Source organism: Pristiophorus japonicus, chromosome 1 (genome assembly GCF_044704955.1).
Source record: "Pristiophorus japonicus isolate sPriJap1 chromosome 1, sPriJap1.hap1, whole genome shotgun sequence".
NCBI classification, from domain to species: domain Eukaryota; kingdom Metazoa; phylum Chordata; class Chondrichthyes; family Pristiophoridae; genus Pristiophorus; species Pristiophorus japonicus.
Genome location: NC_091977.1, coordinates 492,232,523 through 492,253,090, shown reverse-complemented (window position 1 = coordinate 492,253,090; position 20,568 = coordinate 492,232,523). Strand labels below are relative to the sequence as shown.

Here is a 20,568-nt window from a genome sequence, read left to right as displayed (position 1 = left end):
ACCCTTTGAAGCGGCATGAATAGGCTGAATGGAAGCCTCCACAATGCCAACAAGGTGTGAATTGCCTTGCATTCATCCTTTGTTGCGGACTCTGAGTCATCTGAGGCCTGCTGGCAGTTGCAGACTCATGGTTTCTGCCCTGTACATTACTGCTCGCAAACACAGTTCGTTAATTTATGAACATTGCTAGCACTTGTGTGCTGAGAGATTTGTTTGGTGTTATCACTGGTGGACTTAAACGCCTGTGCTATCACAGTGGCCTTACTGAGGGTCGGTGTTTCTAGTCAAAAATTTTTGTAGGATGGTCTCGTGGCCAATGCCCAGTACAAAAAAGTCTCTGAGCATTTGCTCCAGGTAGCCATCAAATTCACATTGTCCTGCAAGTCGCCTTAGCTCGGCGATGTAGCTGACCTTCAGATCGCTGGCATGTGTAGAACCGATACCTTGCCATCAGCACACTCTCCTTCGGGTTAAGATGCTCCCGAACCAGTGTACACAGCTCCTCATACAACTCATCTGTGGGTTTCACCGGAGCCAGAAGATTCTTCATGAGGCTGTAGGTCGGTGCCCTGCAGACCGTGAGGAGGACCGCTCTCCTTTTTGCAGCAGTTCCTTCTCCGTCCAGCTCGTTGGCTACAAAGTATTGGTCTAGCCGTTCGACATAGGCTTCTCAGTCCTCACCCTCCGAGAACTTCTCCAGGATGCCCACAGTTTGCTGCATCTTTACATTGGAGTCGTATACTCGTCGCCAGTTATTGTGTTCCTAACAGAGATGAGGCTGCACACAGGGAGATTAAAGTAACAGTGACCTCAGTCTTTAATAAGACACTCCAGAGTGAGGAACGGGCCCTCGGGGCCGGCTTATATGCAGTGCTCCCAAGGGATGCTGGGATCCCTTGGGACTTCAGGGGATGCACTCCCTGGTGGCGGAACATGGGAGTGCATGCTTTACAGATACACAACAGCTGCCTGACGCATTAGGTAACACTCATCTCAGAATGAGGTTGTGGATTCAAGCCGCACTCCAGGACTTGAGCACATAATCGATGCTGATACTCCATTGTACCACTTAGGGAGTGCTAAATTGCCAGAGATAGTATCCCTCGGATGAGTCATTAAACTGTCTGTCCCAGTTAGCCAGTTGATCAGTAAGTTTCCATTGCACTAGTTTTTTTTAAAAGCAGGAAGGTTTCCTTGTTATTCTTGTAAAACATCCCCTGCCTTTGAGTAAATGTTCATTCACCTCAGCACTATTTATGGGATCCTTTGGGGTACAAAATGGCTGCCATATTTGCCTTCATAACAGTCACCATATTTCAAAATCATTCAGTGTAGGTAACGTGCTTTGAGATGTGATAGGGTATTAATTAAATGCATTTCTTTGCTGTTGTGATTTTTTTAAAATTCATTCTTGAAATATGGGCGTCGCTGGCAAAGCCAGCATTTATTGCCCATTTCTAGTTGACCTTGAGAAAGTGGCGGCGAGCCGCCTTCTTGAACTGTTGCAGCCTTTTGTGGTAAAGGTGCTCCCATAGTGCTGTTAGTTAGTGAGTTCCGGGATTTTAACCCAATGATGATGAAGCAGTTGGGTTGAGCAGTGACTTGAAGGGGCAGCTGGAGTTTCCAGTCATCTGCTGGCCTTCTAGGTGGTGGATGGCGTGGATTCAGGAAGAGCGGTCAAAGAAACCTTAGTGACTTGCTGCAGTGCATCCTGTATTATCGTGCACACTCAAACCACGGTACGCTGGTGGTGGAGGATGTGGATGTTTAAGCTGGTGGATGGGACTGCTTTGCCCTGGATGGCTTCAAGCATCTTCAGTGTTGTTGCAACCATCTCGACAAGTGGAGAGTATTCCATCACACCCCTGGCTTCTGTTTTGTAGATGATAGAGAGCCTATGGGGAGTCAAGAGATGTCCACATGCTGCAGAATAACCAGCCACTGACCTGCTCTAGTAGCCACGGCATTTATGAGGCAGGTCTGGTCAATGGTGACCCCCCACTTCCCTCCAGGATGTTGATGAGGAGGAACTCTGCGATGGTAATACCACTGAATCTCAAGAGGAGGTTGTTAGGCTCTCTCTTATTGATGATTACCTGACACTTGTATGACATGAATGTTACTTACCATGTATCAGCCCAAGTCTCGATGTTGTCCAGGTCTTGCTGCACACGGGCATGGATTGCTTCATTATCTCAGGAATTGAGAATGGAGCTGAACACTGTGCAATCATCAGAAAACAGCCTCATAGCTGACCTCCTAATGGAGGGAAGGTCATTGTTGAAGCAGCTGAAGATACTTAGGCCTAGGACGGTGCCCTAAGAAACTCCTGTAGCTATATCCTGTGGCTGAAATTATTGGCCTCCAATAACCACAAACATCTTCCTTTGTATCAGGTATGACTCAATGATGTATTGCAATGGTTTGATAAGTAGATATTTCAGCTTGGTATATGACAGAATGTACCTCAAGATACTTGTCGCTGCTGTTTTATGAACAGTAACCCCAATTTTCGCTCTGCTAACATCCCGCCCAGCAGTGCATGAAATATCTCAGTGCATGTGTGTTTCTGGCTGGAGTGTCTCAGTGCATGGAGTGTCTGTTTTACATATTGCAAATCTAGCCAAGCTTAGTTTAAGCATGATACAGATGGTTGCTAGAGTGCTGATGACAGCCATGGCTACTGAACAGCACAATAGGTGTATTCTGTTGCTTAAATGTTTATTGTCTATTTAAAAAAAAACACACTTTAGTGAATTGTTTTATACACAGAAATGAAATGGGGAGGAACTTCAGCTTCCAGAACTTTATACACATAAGCCAAATATACACTTTTTTGAGATATACACTTACAGTCAACACACATTCTGATAGCACACAATTCTTTTGTTGTTATAGTTCATGTGTTTCTGAACAACAGCAGCTGAGTATTCTGGGCGAGTAAAAAATAGTGAGACCCCCCCCCCGGCAATACTGTACACCTTATAAACTGATTTTATTTGCACTGCCGTCAAATTTCATGTCTTTCTTTTAATATGACTGCAATAAGTTTGTGGTTGTTGCAGAGTATGGTTGCAGGTGTTGATGCCATTGAGCTGTTTCCAATACAACCACTCGCCGGCAAGCCCTTAGGGGCTACTGCACGCAAACTTCCGATTCAATACACTTTCTGGACTCCACTTATTTTGCATGCCCTTAATTTTAAGCACCAATTTGAGAAACAAGTAAATTATGGGTATACAAAACACGTGTTTTTTTTTTTGGGGGGGGGGGGGGGAAGGATGGAAGGAGGTCTACAGCACAGATGGATGAATTTTGTTTGCGTATTCTCCTACCTGCCTGCGACTGGTGCTCGGGTCCAAATGGCAGCGTGAAAATCTGTTCCATGGAGGTTGATGGTATTTCCCAAAGTAATTGGGATGCAAGAGCCAACCTCTCAGATTCGGTTCTGCATTATATAGAATGAGATTATACTATACAAAGCTACAGATTTATCATAACGGAGGAGCTCAAATTCTTGGGGACTGTGTACAGTTTTGTGAACTGATCTCAGATCTGGGTGGGTATAAAATAGTGAGGTCCCCTGCAACACTGTCACCTCATAAACTGATTTTATTTGCACCACTGTTAAGTTTCAGGTCTTTCGCTAATTACAATAAGTTTGTGGACGTTACATGGTGTTTTGATGTCTTAGACCGTGGTACTGAAACCAATGGATCCCAGTCAGATTTTTCATCAGGAATTTGGCCCTCAATGAAGCCCGTTTCCTCCGCCTCCCCTTCTCGCTCTCAAAATGCCAGAAAATTTCAATATATTTCATTATCTTCATCAGTCACAATCTGTGCAAATAAACAGGGTTTTTTTTCTCTCTCTCCAAATGAGAAAGTAGTACTGTGTTGAGAATTCACAGAGGATTTAAGGTTTGACCGCTGGGAACTACAGGAGATGGGAAGTTGCCTGTCCGTGTTGCGGGAATGAGTATTCCTTTCTCAACTGCTCCTGGGGCAAGTGAGTTGAGCCTGCACTTCGCCGATCTACCACAAAGAACATAATGACTATCACTGCAGTGATTTTAAACAGGCTCGATTTGGCCCCATAATCTGTTCATCTCTACATTATTTCATTGCCTATCAGACAATTCAGCTGTCAACTGGGAAAGTGATAGTTTTCCAGTACCTGACTTCAGGAACAGTACTCTTCTGATGTCTTTCTAGTCTCTGTGCTAACAAAGGCTAGAGTCACTTACTCCCAATAACAAAAAGCTGTTGACCCCATCTGTGTTATCTTACTTCCATTGCTTATTTAGCAGCCAAGAGCCCTTCCACACTGTTACTAAGGAATTCACGACCAGTTAGGAAGGAGTGTGCGCACACTTGATCAGTGACTGTGAAGCTCTCTGTACTATATGCATGGGGTCACTTTATGCTGACAAGTGCTGTGAATGAAAGTGAAGCTCTGTCTTAAGCTTGATGTTGTAGGATACCTAAAAGATCCATATTTTCAGTTTAAGCCAGTTCTTTTCATCCAAGTTTGCTATTGGAACTTAAATCCTTCTACACACAAGTGTAGAAACATTAGCTCCCCAATGGTTCCATTCTGCTTCTGCTGTGTGGTTTTCAGTTTACTCCATTCCTTTTCCATCACCCCTGTCCCACACTCAACAACTTGTCGTTTGTGGTTGTTAACGTGCCCCCTCCCTCTACCGCGCCCCCCCACTCCACCACCACCACCCCTTACACCCCACCAATCATTGTCTTCTCAAAGAGAGCAGCAGCTTGCCATTTGCTGCACCTTTCCCAAGTCCGTCAGGAGTTGTTTGATGTGGCGTTTCAGCTGTGGAAGTCGTGCGAGTGGTTCCGGTGGTTCAAGTTCCCCGGAAAAATCCAGCCAGCTTTCCAGAACTAGGAGATTGCATGGGAGGGAGAACAAAACATTTGTTACAAATTCTACCAGGGTTAAACATACAAAAGGGAACTTAGAAAATTAAAAACATGATTGGTTTAACTATAAGTAAAAAGGCAACTTTCCTCTGTTTTTAGTCATATTGGAGTTTTACATCAGTACAACCCTGAGAGAGGAATGTAGCTAAGATAGACTTATCAGCCATGATGTTATTGAATGGCGGAGCAGGCTCGAGGGGCCAAATGGCCTACTCCTGCTCCTATTTCTTATGTTCTTATACTTCTAATTATTACTATTTGCTCTCTTTTGGTGCTACACACAGGGAGTTAAGACGAAGTATAGTCTTCAAATTAAGCATAATCCCCGTTTTGGCAATATATTTGGTCCTAATTTTATACAGTACTTTCACTTGATATTATTTGTAGATAAACAGCAAAACCTATGGAAATTTAGGAAGCAGACAAGTAGAGTTGGTTGGGATGTAGATATTTCTCTGCAGTTCAGGGAGAGATAAAACTGAAATGCTACTGTGCCACCAGCGGGGATAGATTGCACTTATAGGGTGACAAGTTTACATAGGCAATTCTCATTATAAATGTGGACATAGGGATCTAACATGGAAAAAGATGATACCCAAGTGTGACAAAAACAGGAAGAGAGGAATTACGATTTTGCACACAGTGCGTACAACCATAAGATCTTTAATATATATTACAGATTAGAAACCAATTGTGCCGCTCTGTTTCTGATCTGCTGTGGTGCAGTGTATTTACCCTCTGAATTATATGGGAGGGAGCAAATGAGAACCAAAATCATAGGAACATTGGAACAGGAGTCAGGCATTCAACCCTTCGATCCTGTTCCGTCATGGCTGATCTGTACCTCAAGTCCATTTTTATGCCTTTGCTGCATATCCCTTGATACCCTTACCAACAAAAATCTATCGATCTTGGTCTTGAGTTTCAATTATCCCAGCATCCACAGCTTTTTGGGGGAGCAAGTTCCAGATTTCCACTACCCTTTGTGTAAAAGACTTCTTGATTTCACACCTAAATGGCCTAGCTCTAATTTTAAGATTACGCACCCTTTTTCTGGATTTCCCCACCAGAGAAAATAGTTTCTCTGTATCTACCCTGTCAAATTCCTTTATCATTTTAAACATCTTAATTGGATCACCCCTCAACTGTCTAAACTTAAAAGAATACAAACCAAGTTTATGCAACCTGTATCATTCTGGTGAAACCTTGGATTAACATTTGACCAGCCCATAACGTAAATGCACAAAAGTAGCACCGCAGTGCTGATTTTACCATCCAGTTCTTTCTCAATGAGGTCCATTCTGCTGTTCACTTCATTCTGCACGGCCTCAATGTGCGTCAGCAGGTTCAGCTGCCAGAGAAACTGTGGGTTAACATGCTCCTCTCCCGCAATCCCATCACAGCTGCCATCATTTGAAATAGTAACTGTCTCTTTAATGTCGGTAGCCCCCTGTTATTACCACAGAAAAACAGTATGGTTAATTATAAATAAAAGACTTTTCTCTGTTACAAAAAAATCAATGGGGGAGCCCACCTGCTGCAGGCATAATGACAGTTAGTGTTCACTTCAAAATGTAGCACATTATGCGAATCGCTTGAAGCAATATGGTGATGTGATAATCTGCTATCTGAATGCATGTTTCACATCACTTTTCACATATAGATCATAGAGTTCTCAGGTTTGATCGTAGGTTTGTGCTGAGATCGTTGATCCGGTGATACTACAGTTGGCCTAAACACCTTGGATTAGAGAAGAAAAAACTTGCCAAGATTCTCACTCCTGGTTGCTATCTCCCAACCACTACTTGAACAAGCGGGTATGGATGCCAGGTGAGGGCAAGGTTGTGTTCGGCTGTGATGTTCCCCATTTAGAAAAAGTCAGCCGACACTCAGTATCTGGGCTCACACCTGAAGGATGGAAATCTGGGCCTGGCACCTGTGCAACCACACTTCATCGAAAGGGATGATGGATGTTTGCAGGAAAACAAAATAAAAGTCAACAGAACACAGTAAAGAAAGACTTGCATTTCTATAGCACCTTTCACAACCTCGAGATGTCCCAAAGCACTTTACAGCTTGTGAAGTATTTTTAAAGTGTAGTCACTGCTGGAATGTAGGAAACGCGACAGCCAGTTTGTGTACAAGCTCCCCGCAATATGATAATGACCAGATAATCTGTTTTATTTTTGGTGATGTTGGTTGAGTGCCAATTTGCGCCCAAGCAAGCTCCCACAAACAGCAATGAGAATGACCAGATAATCTGTTTTTGTTATGTTGATTGAGGGATAAATATTGGCCAGGATACCAGGGATAACTGTCCTGCTCTTCTTCGAACTTGTGCCATGGGATCTGTTACATCCACCTGAGAGGGCAGACGTGGCCTCGGTTTAGCGTCTCTGACAGTGCAATACTCCCTCAATACGGTACGGGAGTGTCAGCATGGATTTTGCGCTCAAGTCTCTGGAGTGGGAATACACCCACAAGCTTCTGACTCAGAGGCAAGAGTGCTACCATTGAGCCACAGCTGACACTCTATAGTAATTCATTCTAAAAACATGCAGGTACAGTCTGAGATTTTAAAGAAAGTCTCACCATTGGCAGCAATTTTTTTAAATTCAGAAAGTAACAGTGCAGGGACAAATATAAAACGAAATACTGCAAATTTGAAACGGAAACAGAAAAAGTTGGAAACACAGCGGGTCAGTCAGCATCTAGCTGATGGTCATTGCCTAGTACTTGTGTTGCGCGAATGTTACTTGCCACTTCGTTATCTGAGGAGTTGCGAATGAAGCTGAACACTGCAATCATCAGCAAACATCCCCACTTCTGACCTTACGTCTAGTATACGGTACAGAAATGCCGGTGTTTATGCTCCACGCAACCTTATAATGGGGAGTAGTTCATCAATGGCCACATAGAAGCAAATTCTTTCTTTTGATATAGCTCAGCAGCTAAATTAGGTGAATCATCAGGGATGTTTTGAGTTTTTATTTTAAACACATTAATTAACACAAAGAAATAAAAAGAACGGACATGAATAGCTTGGAGGGAAAGAAATCCTGCTACACCCTATGTGCGGCTTAGAAACGTGTTGTTCTCTTCCCTTATTCTTCCCCTTCCCTCACCACCAACAGTCCTCAACTAAACACACGTCAAACACATTAGTTAATGATTGAAGTGCAACACTTCAGCAGACTGTAAACACTGACTCTGAAGCAAACGCTCAACAAAGTGCTGTAATCAACAGTGTAAGACTAGTGTAACAGTAGCTTTATAAACAAACTTAATCTTTGGCAAATAACATGCTAATTAAAGCAGCTCAAACTCAAAAAAAACTATTTTCCTGCATCAAGTCAAAAACTGAGTTATTAAAATCATATGAAATCCATTGTCCACCTTTTAAATCATATCCTCCAATTCTTCTCTCTCAGAAAACCGATCCATTTGTCAGCTGAATCCATTTATAATGTCTGCTTCAATGGCCTTCTCCGGTATCTCAGAATTCAATTTGGTTGAATTGGCAGACCAATTCAACAAATACTTTGGTTCTGTCTTCATGAAGGAAGACACAAATAACCTTCCGAAAGTACTAGGGGACCGAGGGTCTAGTGAGAAGGAGGAACTGAAGGATATCCTTATTAGGCGGGAAATTGTGTTAGGGATTAGGCGGGAAATTGATGGGATTGAAGGCCGATAAATCCCCAGGACCTGATAGTCTGCATCCCAGAGTACTTAAGGAAGTTGCCCTAGAAATAGTGGATGCATTGGTAATCATTTTACAACAGTCTATCGACTCGGGATCAGTTCCTATGGACTGGAGGGTAGCTAATGTAACACCACTTTTTAAAAAGGGAGGTAGAGAGAAAGTGGGTAATTATAGACCGGTTAGCCTGACATCAGTGGTGGGGAAAATGTTGGAATCAATTATTAAGGATGAAATAGCAGCGCATTTGGAAAGCAGTGACAGGATCGGTTCAAGTCAGCATGGATTTATGAAGGGGAAATCATGCTTGACAAATCTTCTGGAATTTTTTGAGGATGTAACTAGCAGAGTGGACAAGGGAGAACCAGTGGATGTGGTGTATTTGGACTTTCAAAAGGCTTTTGACAAGGTCCCACACAAGAGATTGGTGTGCAAAATCAAAGCACATGGTATTGGGGGTAATATACTGACGTGGATAGAGAACTGGTTTGCAGACAGGAAGCAGAGAGTCGGGATAAACGGGTCCTTTTCAGAATGGCAGGCAGTGACTAGTGGGGTGCCGCAGGGCTCAGTGCTGGGACCCCAGCTCTTTACAATATACATCAATGATTTGGATGAAGGAATTGAGTGTAATATCTCCAAGTTTGCAGATGACACGATACTGGGTGGTGGTGTGAGCTGTGAGGGGGACACTAAAAGGCTGAAGGGTGACTTAGACAGGTTATGTGAGTGGGTAAATGCATGGCAGATGCAGTATAATGTGGATAAATGTGAGGTTATCCACTTTGGGGACAAAAATGCGAAGACAGAATATTATCTGAATGGTGGCAGATTAGGAAAAGGGGAGGTGCAACGAGACCTGGGTGTCATGGTACATCAGTCATTGAAAGTTGGCATACAGGTTCAGCAGGTGGTAAAGAAGGCAAATGGTATGTTGGCCTTCATAGCTAGGGGATTTGAGTATAGGAGCAGGGAGGTCTTATTGCAGTTGTACAAGGCCTTGGTGAGGCCTCACCTGGAATATTGTGTTCAATTTTGGTCTCCTAATCTGAGGAAGGACGTACTTGCTATTGAGGGAGTGCAGCAAAGGTTCACCAGACCGATTCCTGGGATGGCCGGACTGACATATGAGGAGAGACTGGATCAACTGGGCCTTTATATATTGGAGTTTGGAAGGATGAGAGAGGATCTCTCGGGACGTTCTGACGGGACGGGATGGATGCGGGTAGTTTTTTCCCGATGTTGGGGAAGTCCAGAACCAGGGGACACAGTCTTAGGATAAGGGGTAGGCCATTTAGAACTGAGATGAGGAGAAACTTCTTCACTCAGAGAGTTGTTAACCTGTGGAATTCCCTACCGCAGAGAGTTGTTGATGCCAGTTCATTGGATATATTCAAGAGGGAGTTAGATATGGCCCTTACGACTAAAGGGATCAAGGGGTATGGAGAGAAAGCAGGAAAGGGGTACTGAGGGAATGATCAGCCATGATCTTGTCGAATGGTGGTGCAGGCTCGAAGGGCCGAATGGCCTACTCCTGCATCTATTTTCTATGTTTCTATGTTAGCACTCTCAATTATGTCAGAATAGTGTGAGTTCAAGCCCCACTCTAGGCTGACACTTCAGTACAGTATGTGGAAGTGCTGTATTGTTGGAGCTGTTGTCTATTAACATAGGAACAGGAGTAAGCCATTTAGCCCCTCAAGCATGTTCCGCCATACAATGGCTGATCTATGACCTAACTCTATATACCTGCCTTTGCTCTGTCCCTTAATACCTTTGGTTAATAAAAATCTATCAATCTTAGATTTAAAATTAACAAGTGACCCAGCATAAACTGCCATTTGCAGAACACAGTTCCAAACTGCTACCACCCTTTTCCTGTAGAAGTGTTTCCAAACTTCACTCCTCAAAGGCCTAGCTCTAATTTTTAAGTAATGGCCCCTAGTCTAAGACTCCCAAACCTGTGGAAATAGTTTCTCTCTATCTACCCTATCAATTCCCCTTAATTTCTTGAAAACGCTGCAGGAGTTCCTCAGTGTCCAAGGCTCAATCATCAATGACCTCCCATCCCATCATCAGGTCAGAAGTAGGGAAGTTCGCTGATGAATGCAGTGTGTTCAGTTGCAGTCCCAACTTCTCAGATAATGAAGTAGTCCGTGCCCACATGCAGCAAAACCTGGGCAGCATTCAGACTTGGGCTGGTGAGTGCAAATAACATTCGCGCCACACAAGTGCCATCTCCAACAAGAGAAAGTCTAACCACCACATGGCATTATCATCATCAAATCCCCCACCATCAACATCCTGGGGGGTCATCATTGACCAGAAATTTAACTAGACCGGGCACATAAATACTGTGGCTGCAAGAGCAAGTCAGAAGCTGGGTATCCTGTGGTGAGTGACTCACCTCCTGACTCCCCAAAGCCTTTCCATCATCTACAAGTCACAAGTCAGGAGCTTGGAAGAATGCAGCACCAATAAGACTCAAGAAGCTCGACACCAGCCAGGACAAAGCAGCCCACTTGATTGGCATCCCATCCACCACCTTAAACGTTTACTCCCTCCATCAATCTGCACCATGTCTGCAAGGTATATCATCGATAATATGCACTGCAGCGACTCGCCAAGGCTTCTTCAACAGCATCTCCCAAATCCGAAACCTCTTATGAGGGGCCTCGATAGAGTGGACAGAAGGGACCTATTTTCCTTAGCAGGTCAGTAACCAGGGGCATAGATTTAAAGTAATTGGTAGAAGGATTAGAGGGGAGTTGAGGAGAAAGGTGGTGTGGGTCTGGAATGCACTGCCTGAAAGGGTGGTAGAGGCAGAAACCCTCATCGCATTTAAAAAGTACTTGGATATGCACTTGACGTACTGTAATCTGCAAAGCTACGGACCAAAAGCTGGAAAGTGGGATTAGGCTGGATAGCTCTTTTTGGACTGGCACAGACACGATGGTCGAATGGCCTCCTTCTGTGCCGTAAATTTCTCTGATTCTACCTCCTAGAAGGACAAGGGCAGCAGGTTTGTGGGAATACCACCATCTGCAAGCTCCCTCCAAGTCGCACACTATCCAGACTGGGAAATATATCGCCGTTTCTTCATCGTCGCTGGGTCACAATTCTGGAACTCCCTCCCTTGATACCCACAGTGCTTCTTCCTAGTAGTGCTCAACATGGAGAAGTACTGATTCATCAGCTGAGGGAGGGCAGTAGGTGATAATCAGCAGGAGGTTTCCTTGCCCATGCTTGATTTCATGGGGACCGAAGCCAATGTTGAGAATTCCAAGGGTCAATCCTTCCCGACTGCACAGCTACCTCTGGTGGGTCTGTCCTGCGGGTGGGGCTGGACTTACCCAGGAATAGTGATGGAAGAGTCTGGGACGTTGGATGGTATGATTCTGTGAGTCTGAATGTGTCAGGTTTGACTCGGCTGTGGGACATTCTTTCAATTTTGGCATAAGTCCCCAGATGTTAGTGAGGAGGACCTTTCCATGTCTGACTCTAGTGCCTCAGTCGATGCCGGGTCATCCGTCTGGTTTTATTCTTATTGTTATTGATACAACTGAATGGATTACAAGGCCATTTCAGAGGGCAGTTAAGAGTCTGTGGGTCTGGAGACACATATAGGACACACTAGGTAAGGATGGTAGATTTTCTTCCCTAAGGAACATTGGTGAAACAAATGGGTTTTTATGACAATCCGATAGTTTGATACTAGATTTTTATTCCAGATTTATTTAATCAACTGAGTTTAAATTCAACAGATGCCACAGTGCTTTCTGAACTCACCTCTCCTGGGTAACGTAACCAATATGTTACCGTTCCCATTTTTAGATTAGCTAACTCAACACAGGCCAGAAATTGAATCTCAGTACAGGAGGATCCTCAACCTACTGTGCCTGTGCTGGAGCTAGTTCTGCCTTTTTACATTTTCCTTTTGCAAGTGTTTATCTAATTCATGTTAAAATTATGTAATTTGTCCTCATTAGCCACTTCTGACCTCCTACTTTACAGAATCATAGAAATTTACAACACGGAAGGAGGCCATTTCGGGTCATCATGTCCGCGCCGGCCTCCCTCTCTGGTGCAATCACATCTTTCCTGTAATGTGGTGACCAGAACTGCATGTAGTACTCTAGCTGTGGTCTAAATAAGGTTTTATACAGTTCAAGTATAATCTCCCTGCTCTTGTATTCTATGGCTCAGCTAATAAAGGCAAGTATTCTGTTTGCCTTCTTGACCACCTTATCTACCTGGCCTGCTAACTTCAGGGATCTGTGGACATGCACTCCAAGATCCCTTTGTTCCTCTACATTTCTCAGTGTCCTACCATTTAATGTGTATGCCCTTGCCTTATTAGCACTCTCCAAATGCATTACCTCACACTTCTCTGGATTGAATTCCATTTGCCACGGTTCTGCCCACGTGATCAGTTTATTTGATATCTTCCTGCAGTCTACGGCTTTCTTCTTCATTATCAACCACACAACCAATTTTTGTATCATCTGCAAACTTCTTAATCATACCCCCTACATTCAAGTCTAAATCATTGATATATACCACAAAAAGCAAGGGACCTAGTGCTGATACAAAAGCAAAATACTGTGGATGCTGGAATCTGGAATAAAAATAGAAAATGCTGGAAATCTTAGTGAGTGAGGCAGCATCTGTGGAGAGAAAGCAGAGTTAATGTTTCAGGTTAATGACCCTTTGTCAGACTGGAGAGTGTTCAGAAAGAATATTCTTAATAAGCACTGAAAGGGGGAGGGAAAGAAAGAACAAAAGGGAAGGTCTGTGATAGGGTGGAAGACAGGAGAGATTAGAGAGACAAAAGGGATGATGGCCCAAATTCAAATGGTAATGCCAGGAGTTAGAAAAACATTAGTTAAGATAGGATGTGAATGGCGGAATAATGACCAACTGCCATGAGAGACAAGGAGAAAAGAAAGAAACAGGCTCTTGGGGTGGGGCACGGGGGGGGAGGGGCAGAGGGCGGGCAGGGGGTGGTGAGGAGGGGCAGAGGGACGGTGAGGGGGAGGGATAGGGGGACGCTGAGGGGGAGGGATAGGGGGACGGAGGGGGGGGCAGGGAGACGGTAAGGGGGAGGGATAGGGGGACGGTGAGAAGGAGGCAGGGGGACGGTGAGAAGGAGGCAGGGGGACGGTGAGAAGGAGGCAGGGGGACGGTGAGAGGGTGGCAGTGGGACGGTGAGGGGGGGGGGATAGGGGGACGGTGAGGGGGGGGGGGCAGGGGGACGGTGAGGAGGGGGTTAGGGGGACGGTGAGGGGGGGCAGGGGGCGGTGAGGGGGGGGCAGGGAGACGGTGAGGGGGGGGATAGGGGGACGGTGAGGGGGAGGGATAAGGGGACGGTGAGGGGGAGGGATAGGGGGACGGTGAGGGGAGGGCAGGGGTGGTGAGAGGGGGATAGGGGGACGGTGAGGGGAGGGCAGGGGGACGGTGAGGGGGACAGAGGGACGGTGAGGGGGTCAGGGGGACGGTGAGGGGGGGATAGGGGGACGGTGAGGGGGGGCAGGGGGCGGTGAGGGGGGGCAGGGGGTGATGAGGGGGGGCAGGGCGTGGTGAGGGGGGTCAGGAGGCTGTGAGGGGGGCAGGGGGCTGTGAGGGGGGCAGAGGGCTGTGAGCGGAGCAGGGGGACAGTGATGGGGGGGCAGGGGGCGGTGAGGGGAGCGCAGGGGGCAGTAAGGGGGGGTGCAGGGGGCGGTGAGGGGACAGGGGGACGGTGAGGGGGCAGGGGGACGGTGAGGGGGCAGGGGGCAGTGAGGGGGGCAGGGGGATGGTGAGGGGTGGCAGGGGGTGGTGAGGGGGGGCAGGGGGCGGTGAGGGGGGGCAGGGGGCGGTGAGGGGGGGGCAGGCGGCGGTGAGGGGAGGGCAGGGGGCGGTGAGGGGGGCAGGGGGTGGTGGGGGGGGGAGGGGACGGTGAGGGGGGGCAGGGGACGGTGAGGGAGGGGCAGGGGGTCGGTGAGTGGGGGGCAGGGGGTGGTGAGGGGGGGCAGGGTGTCGGTGAGGGGGGGCAGGGGGACGGTGAGTGGAGGGCAGGGGGCGGTGAGGGGGGGCAGGGGGACGGTGAGTGGGGGGCAGGGGGAAGTGAGTGGGGGGCAGGGGGACGGTGAGGAGGGGGCAGGGGGACTGTGAGGAGGGGGCAGGGGGACGGTGAGGAGGGGGCAGGGGACGGTGAGGGGGCGGTGAGGTGGGGGCAGGGGGCAGTGAGGTGGGGGCAGGGGGTAGTGAGGGGGGGGCAGTGAGGGGGGGGATAGGGTGGCTACGCTCTGAAATTGTTGAACTCGGCTGAGTCCAAAACGCTGTAAAGTGCCTAAACGAAAGATGTTCCTCGAGCTTGCGTTGAGCTTTGTTGGAACAGGTAGGAGACCGAGGACAGAGAAGTCAGAGTGGGATTGGAGTGGAGAATTAAAGTGACAGGTGACCAGAAGCACAGGGTCACCCTTGCGGCCTGAATAGAAATGTTCTGCAAAGCGATCACCCAATCTACGCTTGGTCTCCCCAATGTAGAGGAGACCACATCGTGAGCAGCGAATACAGTATACTAAATTGAAAGAAATACAAGTAAATCGCTGTTTCACCTGGAAGGAGTATTTGGGGCCCAGGACAATGGGAAGGAAGGAGGTAAAAGGGCAGATGTTGCATCTCCTGCGCTTGCACGGGAAGGTGCCGTGGGAAGGGGAGGGGTTGACTGAAGAATGGACCATGGTGTCGTGGAGGGAGCGGTCCCTTCGGAATGCTGAGCGGGGAGGGGAGGGGAAGATGTGATTAGTGGTGGGATCAATCTGGAGATGGCAGAAAGGGCAGAGGATGATCCTTTGAACGTGGAGGCTGGTGGGGTGAAAGGTTAGGACAAGAGGAGCCCTGTCATGGTTCCGAGAGGGAGGGGAAGGGGTGAGAGCAGAGGTGTGGGAAATAGAACGGACACAGTCGAGGGGCCATGTTAACCACGGTTGGGGGGAATCCTCTGTTGAGGAAAATGGAAGACATATCAGAGGCACTAGTGTGAGAGGTGGCTTCGTCAGAACAAATGCGACGGAGACTGAGAAAAACTGGGAGAATGGAATGGAGTCCTTACACGATGCGGGGTGGAAGGAAGTGTAGTCCAGGTAGCAGTGGGCTTACAGTGGATATTGGTCAAAAGCCGATCCCCAGAGATGGAGATGGAGAAGTCGAGGGAGGGAAGGGAAGAGTCAGAGATGGACCATGTGAAGGTGAGGGAAGTGTGGAAATTGGATGCAAAGTGAATGAAATTTTCAAGATCAAGGCACCGATACAGTCATCAATATACCGGAAAAAGAGGTGAGGGAGGGGGCCCGAGTAGGATTGGAACAAAGAATGTTCCACATATCCCACGAAAAGGCAGGCATAGCTAGGACCCATGTGGGTTCCCATTGCAACACCTTTAATTTGGAGGAAGTGAGTGGAATTAAAAGAGAAGTTGTTCAATGTGAGAACAAGTTCAGCCAGACGGAGGAAGGCGGTGATGGATGGGGATGAGTTGGGCCTCTGCTCGAGGAAGAAGCAGAGCATCCTAAGGCTGGGGCCAGGAAACTGGAAACTGTTAAAGTGACAGAGGGCATCGGAGGAGTTGCGGATGTAGGTGGGAAGAGAGTGGACATGGGGAGAAAAAATAGAGTCAAGATAGGAAGAAATAAGTTCTATGGAACAAGAACAGGCTGAAACGATGGGTCTACCAGGGCAGTCCTATTTGTGGATCTTGGGAAAGAAGTAGAAGGGGCTGTGTGGGGTTGGGGAACTATGAGGTTGGTGGCTGTGGAGAGAAGATCTCCAGAGGAGATGAGATCAGTGACGGTCTGGGAAATTATGGCTTGATGTTCAGTAGTGATGTCATGGTCCAGGGGGATGTAGGAGGAGGAGTCAGAGAGTTGGCGATCAGCCTCTTCAAGGCAGAGGTCAGTTCACCAAACAACAACAGCGCCACCCTTGTCAGCAGGTTTGATGACAAGGTTGGGGTTGGATCTGAATACTAGTACTGAGCCCTGCGGAACCCCACTGGAAACAGCCTTCCAGTCACAAAAACACCCATCAACCATTAGCCTTTGCTTCCTGCCTCTGAGCCAATTTTGGATCTAACTTGCCACTTTGTCTTGGATTCCATGGGCTTTTACTTTCGTGACCAGTCTGCCATGTGGAACCTTCTCAAAAGCTTTGCTAAAATCCATATACACTACATCTTACGCACTGCCCTCATCGACCCTCCTTGTTACCTCCTCAAAAAATTCAATCAATTTAGTCAGACACGACCACAAATCCATGCTGACTGTCCTTGATTAATCAGTGTCTTTCCAAATGAAGATTTATGCTGTCCTTCAGAATTTTTTCCAATAATTTTCCCATCACCGAGGTTAGGCTGACTAGCCTGTAATTATTCAGTCTATCCCTTTCTCCCTTTTTAAACAAAGGTACGACATTAGTATTGCATGGAGTAGCAATTGTGACTTTAAAAAAATTAGGTTAGAGACACTTTGGCCTGGATATTTGGCTTTGCTCATTTTGGGGTGGTAATGGTGCTGGAGCGGTAATTTTTGCGCCTGGGAATGGTTTGCGCCTCAGTCAGCAAAATTGGGCAGCCGGGCCCTGAGTGTGGGGTGGAGCGCTAAGCGAGGCATTGCACACCTCTCTTAGGGCGCTAGGCTGATCATATGAAAATCCCAAGCTAAACAGCCTGGGAGAGCTCTGAGAGAGGCCTGGGGAGGAAGAAAACCTGCAAAACCACCACCAAAAACATTCGCAATAAGTAACACAAGCCACCACAATATGAATCCCCAAAAAAGTAAAATAAAAAACAAAATCACACTTACCTGAGGTCGACATTACTTACCTCACTGCAGCCGCTGCAGCTCGAACCGCCCGCTTTCACAGGCGGTCCCAGCACGGCGCTCTACGGAGTCCTACGGATCGGGCGGGAGCCAAAATTTGAGCCGGTGTCACAACCAGGGATGCCTCGCTGAAACCGGCCCCAAAAATCCCAGCTGGCACTGGTAGCTGGCCATCCGCCTGGAATAGCTTACTGTCGCCATTACTGCCCCTCCAGGGCAAAAACAGAGGCAGCAACAAGTGGAAAATCTAGCCTATGTTTCTAATACTAGTACCTGTATTACCAATTTACTGACCAGTGGAACTAAGTTTTTACTATTTACCTTCGCAAACTTTTTCATGACTGTGAATTGTCCTTGCTGACTTACATTGTCTCCTTGTTCCCCGACATCTCCAATTTAAAATTCCTATTCTTGTGTTTAAATCCCTCTGTTGTTATCTCTGCACCCTTTTCCAGCCCTACTAGCTCCTTCTCTAGCTTGGCATTCATTTTTGCTTGAATATACATCTGTGAAGCACTTTTTAAAAATTAGGTTAGGGACACTATATAAATGCAAGTTTTTGTATGGAGTAGAAATTGCATTAAAAGTGATGCAGACAGCCCTTCTAATTGACGCAGATAATGTAGAGGAACCAACGTACAGGCATTGTTAAAAAACCTAAAGATCAGGCAGAACAAATGAGATAACAAAAATAGCAATGCAACAACATACCTGTCCAGACAGGCTGTCCACTTTCTGAATCGTGTGCCTTTCAGCTTTTTTGAATATAGGACTCTGATCTTCTTCATATTCTAAACTACTGGTAGCCTCATCCTCTGAACTGTTTTGATCTATTGTGACCCTTTGCTCTCGGCTGTAGCTTTGAGGTTTCTGGTAGCTGTGTTCACTTGTGATGTATGTTCCCTCTAGTCTCTGGCTGGGCCTCGACCTTGCTTTACGATTCTGATTATGACAGACTTTTTCAGGCTGCTTGAGACCATCGATGCATTCCATGATCTTCTTTTCTCCCGCAGTTTGCTCTTGAGTAGATTTGATGCACGACTGAGCCCAGAGATGTAGATCAGGGTGCTTTCTGCTTCTTAAGGTAGAAAGGACAGGAAAATGTTAGACCATTCTAATTCTCTAAAATGGTGTGAACATTTACCTATATAATAAAATATTTTGTAGACTGTTTAACCATAACATCAAGATTTAACATCATATTGTACCCACAGTACAGAACTGCCCAATTTAGTATTCATTTCACTCAAGGCAGTTGGTGTGGGGTATAGAAATATATACTTTACTACGGACTGCTCAGTTGCGTCTGAGGCACGTTGGTGGCGTACAATAGAGGGAATTATAATCTGAATTTAACTGTGCTAGATATAGGAGTGCTTAGTATATAAATAAAAAGACATACTCCATGCACAACACAACAATATGGTGACTTCTTGCCTACAACCCACAAACTGCTCATAAACTACAACTACAGAATGAGAGAGATTTTGCTGCCATTCAATGTCCATTCTCTGGGGTGGAAGTTCTGCATAGTTCTATTGTGCATTCACTGTACAAGGTTAGCGTGGGTGCAAAGCATTTTGAGCTTTACACCAACACTAAACTTGTATAGTGCAAAGTGAGTGTAAAGGCCCAAACTGACACCGAAGCAAAGCCCAGCGAGAATTCTTCCTCTAAAGCAGTGGTGTGCAAAATCCGGCCCAGGGACTGTATATGGGCGTCAACTTATTCAATTTCGTCCGCTATGAGTTGGTCTGTTTCAAATTTAACACTTTGCTCTCACCAATGGCTGTTAATGGGGTTATTAATTCTTGCACAATTATTCACCTGTTTTAATATTATCTCACTTAATTAGCATAGTGGAGGTATAACTCAATATATTGGACACCGCATTCACTGTTTTTAATTTAAGCCCTTTTTCCCCATACCATGAACAATTTGTTTATTGTCATGACTGGAAGAGGGTTGTAGAGATTTATGTCATTGGTCAGTCCCAGTGATAAATAGCACTCGGGGAAAAATGTGTATTATAATAGTACATTACTTGTGCCCATTCTCAAGTAAAAGTCCCCAAACTTTATAGGCATCTTAGCTTTTCTCAGGAGTGATAGTACATTGACAATGAACAAGCTCAATTTAATGGCTGATCTGGGAAGCAATTTGCGGTATAAAACATTTTCCGAGTCAGCTGATTATTTCTTAGTGAGGTTTCAAAGGCAGTTTCATGTGCAATTTTTAAAGGTTGTAGAAATGATTTGATCCTTGATTTTGCCTTATATCTTGTTTATAATTGCCAGTGGAAGCAGAATCAACCTCCCATTTTTCACTCTAAGAATAAATTTAGACCATTTGGAATAAACAGACCATGCACTTTTCAAAGGGACTTGTAAATCAGTATCATGTTCGTAAGCATGTTACTAAGTGTTGTTATCTTTATTAAGTGTGGAAATAACATGAAGGGTTCTTTATACAATAAATGCCATAACAAATTTTAATGGTAGATAATGTTAACACAATTCATTTTATGTGTGTGGCCCTCAACAGCTCACCAAAATGTATTAAGTGGCCCTCCAGCCCAAATAATTGCCCACCCCTGCTCTAAAGGGTCTCATTCTGCTTCTTTGTGGTCTCAGATTGGGTTTTGACTCTGGATTTAGGTAGCATTTAAACTATAGCTGCAGCTTGGGTGCAAAGCAAACCGCTTTAAACTGATGCTACAATTGTAGTGTGATTCTTTGTCTTGTTTTTGGCAAAAGACATGCAGACTTACTGGAGAATATTGATTTTCAGTTGAAGCCCATGAAGCACTTCAGTCACACTGTACACATCGGCCAGGAGCTGGTGCGTTGATACTATTTTCTTCGCATTCTGCTGGGAATAATTCTCTTTCAAGAAGGACAACCCGTACATATGTCCATTTTTTAGCCACTCCTTGTCGTAACGATATTTGGCACTCCATCTCTGACCTATAGGAATAAATAACATTGCAATTATATAACACCTTTTTCATCTCCTTCGGATGCCTCAAAGCACTTCACATCCAATGAATTACTTCTGAAGGCCT

At 45.9% G+C, this 20,568-nt stretch overlaps 1 protein-coding gene across 3 annotated transcripts in view; it reads right to left on the bottom strand.

Annotated features, from left to right (window-relative positions):
• Positions 1 to 4,736: 4,736 nt before the first annotated feature.
• Positions 4,737 to 20,568, bottom strand: part of phf20l1 (PHD finger protein 20 like 1) — a 152,697-nt gene continuing 136,865 nt past the window's right edge. For all 3 annotated transcript variants that reach the window (XM_070895310.1, XM_070895320.1, XM_070895329.1), the window contains 4 exons: positions 20,275 to 20,470; positions 18,216 to 18,582; positions 6,213 to 6,390; positions 4,737 to 4,901 (listed from right to left, as the gene is read on the bottom strand). In XM_070895310.1, the coding sequence (XP_070751411.1) occupies positions 4,759 to 4,901; positions 6,213 to 6,390; positions 18,216 to 18,582; positions 20,275 to 20,470 (884 nt within the window). In that variant the 3' untranslated portion in view covers positions 4,737 to 4,758. The remainder of the gene's footprint in view (positions 4,902 to 6,212; positions 6,391 to 18,215; positions 18,583 to 20,274; positions 20,471 to 20,568) is intronic.